The sequence below is a fragment of the Mus caroli genome, chromosome X, assembly GCF_900094665.2.
Source record: "Mus caroli chromosome X, CAROLI_EIJ_v1.1, whole genome shotgun sequence".
In the NCBI taxonomy this organism is placed as follows: Eukaryota; Metazoa; Chordata; class Mammalia; order Rodentia; family Muridae; genus Mus; species Mus caroli.
In genome coordinates, this window is record NC_034589.1 from 96788622 (window position 1) to 96799734 (window position 11113).

The 11113-nt window shown below is 40.3% G+C and overlaps 1 protein-coding gene across 2 annotated transcripts in view; it reads right to left on the minus strand.

Annotated features, from left to right (window-relative positions):
• Nucleotides 1–255: 255 nt before the first annotated feature.
• The window catches only part of Phka1 (phosphorylase kinase regulatory subunit alpha 1), a 113404-nt gene continuing 102546 nt past the window's right edge, over nucleotides 256–11113 (minus strand). For both annotated transcript variants that reach the window (XM_021152825.2, XM_021152821.2), the window contains 4 exons: nucleotides 7014–7184; nucleotides 3693–3746; nucleotides 3027–3227; nucleotides 256–2460 (listed from right to left, as the gene is read on the minus strand). In XM_021152825.2, the coding sequence (XP_021008484.1) occupies nucleotides 2287–2460; nucleotides 3027–3227; nucleotides 3693–3746; nucleotides 7014–7184 (600 nt within the window). In that variant the 3' untranslated portion in view covers nucleotides 256–2286. The remainder of the gene's footprint in view (nucleotides 2461–3026; nucleotides 3228–3692; nucleotides 3747–7013; nucleotides 7185–11113) is intronic.

Here is an 11113-nt window from a genome sequence, read left to right on the forward strand (position 1 = left end):
CCACTTATATAGAGTTGAAATAGAGTAAGCACCCATCTTATAATTTTAGTGAGCAGTCTGTCTAAAGATAGCACTAAACCTGTGGCGTTTTTATATATGGCATACGATGTATGATAATGTACAGTATATAAATGTTAGTCTTATTTGACCCAGTTGAGTATACTGTATAGCAAAACGTTATGTGAAATATTCATGAATTAGCTTCAGTCACACACCAGATAATCCTTTGTGCAGTAACACAAGACATAGTCAATTCTTAGTCTTTATTCCAACTTCAAGACATGTGTTTTTAAAAAGTTCTAGCACACTCTTCTTCATGTTAACAGTCTTAAAATGAATAAAATGCCAGTAATATTTTCTGAAAAGTTACTTTAAAAATTCAATACCATGGTGTGAGCATTAAATCCACAGGCAAATGCGTAACTCCAGAGAAAGATAAGCATCAGTGTCAATTCAAAAGCAGAGGCTCGGGAAGAAGTGGTAGCTCACCCACAGTGCTTGGTGGGCTTCCTGTGGCCATGAACACACACACACACAGGCACACAACAGCTTGTACGTTCTCCTCAGAAGTGGTCAGAAAGCCCCTCCCTGTGTTTATATGGTTTGTGAGAGGGGAGAGGTGGCCCGGCAGCCCTGTGTGTCCTCCGCCTGTCTGCTAGCACGCTGCACTTAGCCAGGGAGCTCAGAAGACTCCTGACTGTGACTGTTTGGAGCTCACTGTCCCATTAGCCCCATTACTGTTCTGGGAGAAAACCCTTAACATTTGGAGGGAAAGGGGAGTAGGAAATTCTCTGGGTAGAAACAAGGAAAATCAGGAGAAACCTCTGTCAAGCCAGGCTACCTACACAGCGAAGCAGACAATAGGCCAGAAGGGATATTTCTACTACCCTTCGAGTGTCAGCCTGAGACCAGCCATGCCACTCTCTCAGACACGCACAACATGCTTTCAAATGTTTTTGAGACACAGTCTCATACCCACACTGCCCTGAAACTTGTTATGTATCCCAGGCTGGCTTTGAATTCATGATCCTCCTGCCTCAGCTTCTCAAGCAGCAAGTATGACCAGGCTTGCTTTGCAATATTATTTACATTCTTATTCAGTCCATCCATGTAGAGAGAGAGAGACAGACAGACAGATCAAAAATACTTACAAATTATTTAACCACTTACCAGCACATTCACAGATATGTATAACAATAGATATTTGGCCACCATTACCAAGATTAAAGGTTGTAAGTACGAGAATTAACAAGTAAAACCATGTAAATGAGAGAATTGAGGAATAAATGTGGAGAGAGCTAAGGGTAGCTGGATGTGCTGGGGACTGAATGAAAAGGAATACCAAGGTCCTGGAAAGGGGCATTCGGTAGGGCAGCCCCAGAGTGGACTGGTGGTTTGTCTTTGCTTAAGATAGGCTTCAGTTACTCTCTGTGTTGTGTGTGGCTACACTGCAGAGGCAAGGGTTTGGTGGCTAAGGCTGTCCACCAGCAACTACCTTCCTCTGATGCTCTCTTGGCTCCCTATGTGTAAAGCACTGCCTACAGAATTTCTTTCCCTTCCTCTCTGGAATTAGGCTTCTGGCTTCTTTTCTCTGGGTTATTCCAAGTGTTAACACAGAAATTCTTTAACTTCCACGCGAGCTTACATTTTTTAATATTTCACCACAGAGACAGTAGGCATTGTGGGCAGATATAGAAAGAACAATGAAAGGCAATGCTTCTACAAAACACCCACTCTTTCCCCACTCAGAGCAAAGCAGCCTTTGAGTGAAGAAGAAAGCCATGATGTGGTACTGGCTTTTCCTAAGTAAAGGCACTTAGAGTCGACAGTTCCAATTTACAGCAGCATGAAATCCAACTTAGCATCTACTCTCTTGAAATGATGGCCTAATCAATAGCCACCACTCATATACACAGGTAAAAACCAACAAATAAGAAAACCAACTTACAGGAATAAGTTATTAATACCTACTCCCCAATAGGAGTTTAAAAACTAAGCCGCTAACAGCTCTACAGAATCCACGCACATGCAGACTTGTATGAACCACAAAAGAAGTAGGGATAGTGAGTGCAGGCGCAGTTGAACCTTCGCTCTGGAGTCCAGTCTCCAGATAGGGCTTCTTTTCTTCAAAAGTAGTGAGATCATCAGCAAAGTTCTCTCTTCTCGGGAGGGATGGGGCAGGAAAAGGGCCTGGGGGAGTGATCAGGTGCTAACAAGTCAGTTCCATGCACAATCAACCAGACGGGCTAGCTACTGAAGTGTTCTAACAGGCAGAACCCACAGCCCTCACTGCATGGCACAGAGGCTGTGTGGCAGAAACTCCTGCACGTAGGTGGCAGCTGCCTTGGAGAGGTAGGTCATGGTGCCAAATCTGCCACTGGGTGCACTGTCGTACAGGAGAGTACAGATGCCAGATGCAGGATCCTTTGCCAACATGATATCATCTGCGCCGAGGGTTTTCTATTTGGTTTAAAAGGGTGGGAAAACACAGTAAAAGGGAAAATTACTGATCCTACTGAGTTAAACTCTAATTAATGTACCTCTGAGCTTCCTCCCCAGCACCATTTCTTTGGTTGTTTAACCAGAAGGGGACATGAAGGGTTATGCAGGATGGATATGAATTTCTATACATAGCACTTGTCACTAGACTCCCGAAATTATTTTAATTACTATTTAGAATTTTCTATTATAAAGCATTTTGAAAATAAAATATCAATTAAAAATGATTAAATGAATCACATTTGCTAATAACATCCTCTGTTATTAGCACTTGGAGAGAACCCTAGTGAGACTACATTGGGATCCCCCACCTTGGGTCGTACTCTTTCATATTTTGTTTGGATACTTCTGTCTTCCCTCACAGTGGTTAAGAAAAGGAAATACCTGTTGTAGGTTTTGGGTCTCCTGTAGCTAAAGCTGGTCTTGAACTTACTAAATAGCTGAGCCTGGCTTTGGTCTCCCAATCCTCTGGCCTCCAAACTCCTAGATGCAGTGATTGCGGGTGTATTCCACATTGGGCAACCTACCTGTTCTTGAAGGAACAAGTCGTTGGCAATATGAACTATTTTCTCCACGGCAATGATGCTCCCAATGCTATGAATTTCAATATCTGCCAGCATGGTGAGAACAAGGATGGCTTCAACCAGAAGTTGGCGGTACTCTGGCTGAGGGACACGATTCAGGACAGACTCCACATGGACAGAGAATTTAATCTCGCCTGGGGTCATCTGTGACAGAAAAAGAAACAAATCACTTTCTAAGATCCCATCACCCAAGAACATGAATCCTTTCCTTTGAAAAGCAGTAAAAAGCCTTGTAAGTACAATATGGCTTCAGCCCCTTTAATGAAATGGTATAAATTGGCTTAATCAATTTGCAAGACAATCTGGTAATGCATAATAAGAGTCATAAAAGTATAACTGTCCTCTAACCTAAAATATTATTTCTGGGACTCTGCTCGAAGAAAATAATCCAGAGGAGAAAAGGCTCATGCTTGCGCGGCACAGCAGTTTGCCGAGTGAGCCGGCTCGCCAGCACCGTATTATTACTGTCTACTGTTCCCATTCCAGCTTTACCTCCTCCATGCAGTGCACTCAGCTGATTTATAAATCAATGTCAATTCAATAACTGATAACTGAAACATTTCAGATGGCAAGCTTTCTCTCATGTAAATAGAAAAGACAGAACCTTACCTCCCGAGTGGTTGAAGAGGGAAGAACGAAACCTTCCACTGAAAGCCCATGACACTGCGAAATAGAAAAACCGGCTATTACCAGAGATGAGCTAACAACTGGGAGGCCAGGAGGAGAGACCTCATATTTCTAAGTGTACTTCAAAGGCTGGCAAGATGGCTCACACCACCATGCAAGTCCAATGACATGACTTTACTCCCATAATCCCAAGTAAAGGAGGGACGGAGAACACAATCCACAAAGTTGTTCTCTAACCTCTACACGTGTGCTATGGCATGAGCGCTCCACCATCATGTATACGTACACACACACACACACACACACACACACGCACATGCACATGCACACGCACACACATGCACACATGCACACACACACGCGCATGCACACAATTTATTTTAAGAAATTAAATAGACATTCAGGAGACTTAGGCTGTAAAAATGACTCACATTATACATCTATGTACATGACCCATTCCTACTCGTTCTAGTTGAGTCCCTCATTGTTGGACACTGCTGATTAAACTCAAAGTCTAATTGTTCTGATAGCCTTCTGATCTTGGCAAAACTGGAGGACTCCTTTTGCCAGCAGGGCTTCTCCTTCCCTGACACTGTCTTGGGAGTCCTGGGACCCACCCGTTTTGAACTTTGCTTCACCCTTTCCTGCCTGGTGTGTACCCGAGTCTAGACACACCAAGAAAAGATGTGGACTGCAGAACAGAGTTCTGCTCCATCCTTTCCCTCTGCTGGGCACCTGAACACCACAGGGGAAGAAGAGGAAAAACGTATACCACACCTTATCAATATTCTTATCCTGTCCTATTTTCCCACCATTTTTTAAAACATTTTAGATATATTATTTGCTGTTTATTACTTATTGCAAGTAATATAAGTTCCACAAGGACAGAAATGTTGGCTATTTTGTCTTTTGTAATGGGAATAACCAGAAGACACTCTGGTGCATAGTAGATACTCAATAAATATTATCATTGTCATTATTTGACACATGGTCACATGTAACCTAATCTTATCTAAAATTCACTATGTGGCTGAGGCTGCTCTTGGACACTGGAAGTTCTGTGTTCATCTTCTCAGTGCTTTCAAGTACAGGTGTGGCGCACCATACCTGGATCAATAGATGTCATGAGTAACTCTTTGCCTTTCTCTAGCATATGAACTCAACTATTAATATATATATATATATATATATTCCAGATTCTAAGTAATCTCTGTACATTCAATTGCCAGCTTTGAAACATGTAAAAATTAGTGTTACTTTCATGTCTGGAAAGACATGGGTTTAACCTCTTTAAGACACCAAGTTTAGGTTTTGACTCTGCCAAAAAATACCCATTCTTCCTTGGCAGACTTACCCAGTCCTTTGTTATTCCTACAGCATCCTTGTCAAACATGTATTTGTGTGTGGTGGTGGTCAGGGCAGGCACAAGTAGACAAATGTGTGGAAGTCAGAGGGGTACTTGCAGGAGTTAGTTCTTGTTTTCCATCATGTGGGTCTCTGGGTGGAACTCAGATGGTTAGTCATGGTGGCAAGAATCATTTTGCCTGCCTTGTGGTTAGGTATCTTTATTACAAATCATTTCAGCTGTGTATGGCCTTGTAGAACAGTTGCTTTGAAAGAAGAAGATTCAACTCCTTGATGATAAAGAATACATGTTCTTCTGTGGACAGAGCACCTAATACATGTCTATTACTATGTTGAATTGTGGTAATCCATGAATAACTGGAGAGAGAAAGTACATACTATCTCTATCTGGTCTCTATCATGTTATACTAGCTGTAACAGAGCAGACTCCAAGCAATTGATAAAATGAAGAAGGTCCCTAGAGCAAAGCCTCTGAGGAACCAACTGTTGCTCTTTCTAATATGTCCCTGGGAGATCACTGTCCTGGCAGGGTCAAAACCTACCTCAAGATTATGATGCCATCAGTGAAATATTTCTCAGGAGAAAGAAAAAAGATTGTATTTGTATAAATGAGACCAGTCAATGAGCATTATGGTCTTCTTGGCCCTGTAAAAATTAGCATCACCATAATGGTGTGATATGCCCTTACATGTCTACTAGAAAACAATAAGAAGAAATATTAACTACACCAAGAGTTTTATCTAGGCCTGGTGTGGTGGTACATGCCAGCAATCTTAGCACTCCAAGAAACTGAGGTGGGAGGATCTTGAATTGGAGGCCAGCCTGGACAATAACAAACCCTGTCTCAAAACAAATTATTCAGAGCTGGAGAGATGGCTCAAAGGTTAAGAGCAGTTACTAGTTGTGATGGTTTCTATAAGCTTAGCCCAGGGAGTAGCACTATTAGAAGGTGTGACCCTGTTGGAGTAGGTGTGGCCTTTTTGGAGTAGGTGTGTCCCTGTGGGCTATAAAACCCTCATCTTAGCTGCCTGGAATCCAGTATTTTGCTAGCAGCCTTCAGATGACAATGTACAATTCTCAGCTCCGTCTGCACCATGCCATCCTGGATGCTGCCATGTTCCTGCCTTGATGATAATGGATTGAATTTCTAAACTGTAGGCCAGCCCCAACTATATATTTTTCTTTTAAGAGTTTCTTAGGCCATCACGCCTGTTGACAGTAGTAAAACCCCAACTAAGACACTAGTCTTGCAGAAGACCCCACCCACATGATGGTTCACAACTAACTGCCTGTAACTCCAATTCCAGGAGAGCTGATGCCATCTTCTGACTTCTGCTGGAACTTCATGAACATATGTATACTCGGGCACACATACATATAAAATAAGCACATATACCCATAAAAACAAAAAGCAAAAACAAAAACAAAAAACAAGCCATCTTCATCTACAACAAGAACATCATTGTGGCTTTCCATTTGTTCAGTGGTATTCATCTAAGAAAGCATAGAAGTAGGAGCTGCCTGTACAAACTCCCCACATATGTCATTTGTTTTCTTGTAGTGACATATAAACATGAATAGCTGAGAGATACAAATAACATCACCACTTTCATAATACCAACAAAGAAAGCGAGCTACTTAGCAGCACACTATTGACTGGCAGCAAATGTGTTGCAATATCCTACAATGTTCAACTATAGCCCAAAGCTGAGAGGTTATGATTTTAAAATCTTATTTGAAACAATACATTGTAACAGTAAGGAAAATAGACTAAAATTATTAATGTTACAATAAATCAATTGCTTTGTGTTTTTGTCTATACTTTATCTGAGCATTTCATCTCTATATGATTACAACCATGCTATGATTATGTCACGTTAGCTAGACAGATTCAGAATTTCAAGAGGGGAATAAAGAATAACACTGTGTTATACTCACTTTCTGCAAAATTTTCCATACTTTTTGATAAAATCCAATTGGTACTCTATTTAATGCTCCATCTAGCCTTCTCCTGCGTTGCCATTGGCCTTGACGACTATCTTTAGATGTCTGATGATCACACACCGTAGGAAAGGATCCACTACTTGCAGCAATACAGGCTGCAGGGGACTTGGGAGAAGAACAAATGTAAATCAAAAGTGACCTTGTATCCTGTGATTGAGTATCATAACACTGTTATATTTTAATTTCAAAACCTAAACGTTGTAAACAATGTATAACCCAGTGAATTGTAAATACTCTATAGAAGGAGAAAGCACACACTAAATGAAAGAGCCAATGGGATGACATGACTGTAAAGCTAGTCAACCTCTGTACAGCTTGCAGTGCTGTAACTCTGTATAGTCATTGATGTGCCAGAGCTGGGGGGCGGTAACCAAGGGGACCTCCACCCTCTCAGAAAAGGAAAGAGGGGCTGGGGGGGACCTGTGTGAGGAGGGAACCAGGAGATAATCATTGGGATGTAAAGTGAATAAATAAGTTAATGAAAAAATACATAATTTATTTCTTTTAGTTTTTTGAGATTATAATATAATTCCTTCATTTTCCCCCTTCCTCCCTCCAAACCCTCCCATATATCCTTCCTTGCTCTTTTTCAAATTCATGGCCTTTTTCCCATTAATTCTTATCCCATACATATACACAAGAATAATTTGCTCAGTCTGTACAATGATACCTGTGTGAGTGTACTCAAGGCTGACCATTTGGTACTGAGTAACAAACTGGTGTGCTGTTCCCTGGGAAAATCATTATATACAGCACTCTGGTGATTCGGAATAACAACCATAAAAATACCAGCAACACATTCCCAACTGTCTGCTTATCTGGCTTTATCTGTTTAACGTCTAGCTGCTCTCTGGTTTTGTTTGTCACTTTTATGACTATTAACACTAGCCTCTGTATTTTACTTTTCTACTGCTGAGATAAAACACCATGACTACACCAACTTCTAAAAGAAACCATTTAATTGGGCTTATAAATACACACTCAGGACCATCATTAATGATAGAGCAGGTTACACACATATTTTTAAAAGATGAGATCTGTTTAAACAGTAGAAGCCAACAGTCTGATTTAAAAAAAATACTAAGAAAATGATCAATTCCTTTTTAAAACAGTATTGAACAAAATAGGTCCAGGCTTGCTGGTGCACACCTTTAATCACAGTACTTGGGAGGCAGAGACAGGTGAATCTTTGTGAGTTTGAGGCCAACTTGGTCTACATAGTGACTTTCAGGACAGGCAGGGCTACATACAGAGATCCTGTCTTTATTATTTTTTTTAAAGAAACATGAGGCCAAACTATATGAATAAATATAACAAAGCATGTCTGAGAACTCTAAAATATACTGAAATAAACTACTTAAACAAACGGAAGGAAAGCCATGGGTCAGAGGACGTTAGTAAGAAGGTAATTTTGATCCACAGATTGAACACAGCCTTAATCAAAGTCCCAGTTGAATTCTTGGCAGAAATTAACAAGTGGATTCTAAAATCCTTGTGAAAATGTAAGGAACCTACGCTATCCAATACAATCTTTAAGAAGGAAGAAAAAAGTATGAAGACTCACAGAGTTCAATTTCATAATGCAGTGTACAAAGCTAGAGTAATTACTGACATAGGATCGACCCACAGATCAATTGCACAAATCAACTGCAGATCAATAGCGCAAAATTCAGAAAGAAATCAATCACATTTTGTTTAATTAATCTTCAATAAAAGTTTCAGAAGAATTAAATGGGAGCAAAAATAATCTTTTAAACAAATGGCGCTGAACAACTGGATATCCACATGCCAGAGAATGAAGTAGCACACTATTTAACACTATGCAAAAAAGTGGGAATCCCAATGGAATTTTGGCAAAAAGAAAGAAAAGGAAGACAAAGAGCCTCAAACCAAATAAAAAACACAAAAAAGGAAAATCAAAACAAACAAGCAAAAGACCAATAAGATAAAAACAAAACAAAACAAAAAGCTCATACTCAAACTGAAGAAAACAGTCCTCCTCCCAAATAAAATTAAAAAAAAAAAAAAAAACCNNAAAAAAAAAAAAAAAAACCCCATGGAGCTGATTTTGTATTTGCATGGGGCCTGCCCTGGAGAGTGTTAGAAAATCGAGTCAGCACAGCAGACCAGAAGAGAAGACAAGCGTGCTGTTTTTGAAAAGTCATTTTTTACAGGCTCGGTGCTTCATCTGGAGTCTGGAAAGGCGGGCGTTCAGATGGAGATCACCATTCCTCACAGTAACCACCGCCCATAAGCTGCTGTATCACCACTGGCTTATTTACAACACCTTCTTTCCTCGGGGGGGGGGGGGTTAGAGTTTGGCGATATGCCAGACAGAGGCTCTCTTTATGACTATCTCCAAAGTCCCTAGGTACTGTGCTGGGTCTTTAATGAGCTATTTCCGTTATCAGCACTTCACCTGCTGTAACTAGTCATTGGAGGAATTTTAGTGCATCCTAGAGATGGCTCTGCTGGGGAGTACTCCTAGAATCTTGTGTGCTTTTCTATGGGTTTCACCCAGTACACCCTTTTCTTTTGCTGATTTTGTTGTTAAGTCTTTTAACGTGTAATTAATCCTGTGACTCCTACTAAATTGCTGAAGCTGTGGATAGTTTTAGGGAGTTTCACCTCCCAATATAATCATAGTCTCAAATGTACGAGCTAAAACAATTTTAACAAAGCCCTTAAAAGAAAAAATAGCATTAAATTCTTGTAGTGTTGATTTAGGTAAAGCCTTCTTTGATGGGAACAATAAAAGAAAAAAATAGAAAAACTGACCTCTGATAAAACAGACCTCTTGAAAGAACATCAGTAAGAATAAAAAGGACATATTCTGTAAGGATATTGTATTTAGAATATATAAAGAATCCTTGTAACCCCCAAATATAAAACACACAATTAAAAATGGGTAAAGAATCAGGGAAATGCAAATTAAAGCTACTCTGAAATTCTACCTTACCAGTTAGTTGGCTGTATACATGTAAATGTAAATGTGGGTCTTGGTCATGAAACTATAAAGGAGACAATGAGAGGAAAAGGGGGTGCTGAGGGAGGAGAGGAAGGGAGACAACAGGTGACATGAAAGTGGAAAAGAGACTACAGGAGATAGAAGGGTACAAAGGGGGACGGAGATGGGCAAGGGAGGTGAAGAGAACGAGGAACAAAAGCAAAGGATGTTTGAAAAAATGTCACAATAAAACATAATCTTTGTATGCTAATCAAAATAATGGGCAGATGATAGAAATAAAATATTTCTCCAAACATAAGCAAATGGCCATATCAATGTCATTGGGCACAGAGCTATGATAAAACAAAACCCCACTAGGATAGCCAACAACAAAAGAAAGACAAGAATAAGCACTGGGGAGGGGGGGTGAAGAAATTAGAATGCTTACACAATGGGATGTGAAGAAGTTCAGCTCTGCAGAAGTCTAATAGTTCCTAAAAATGCTAAACAATTATCCTAACCCTCTGCATTGGTTAAGACTGATTGGGATCTCATAAAATTGCAAAGCTTCTGTAAGGCAAAGGACACTGTCAACAGAACAAAACAGCAACCTACAGACTGGGAAAAGATATTTACTAACCCTACATACGATAGAGGGCTAATATCCAATATACACAAAGAACTCAAGAAGTTAGACTCCAAAGAACCAAATAACCCTATTAAAATATGGGGAACAGGGCTGGAGAGATGGCTCAGTGGTTAAGAGCACCGACTGCTCTTCCAGAGGTCCTCAGTTCAATTCCCAGCAACCACGTGGTGGCTCACAACCATCTGTAATGGGGTCTGGTACCTTTTTCAGGTGTGTCTGAAGAGAACAATGGTGGGGTACTCATATGTATAAAATAAATAAATGAATCTTTAAAAAATGGAGAACAGAGAATTCTCTCCTGAGGAAACTGGAATGGCTGAGAAGCACCTAAAGAAATGTTCAACATCTTTAGTCATCAGGGAAATGAAAATCAAAACGACCCTTAGATACCACCTCATGCCAGTCAGAATGGCTAAGATCAAAAATTCAGGTGACAGC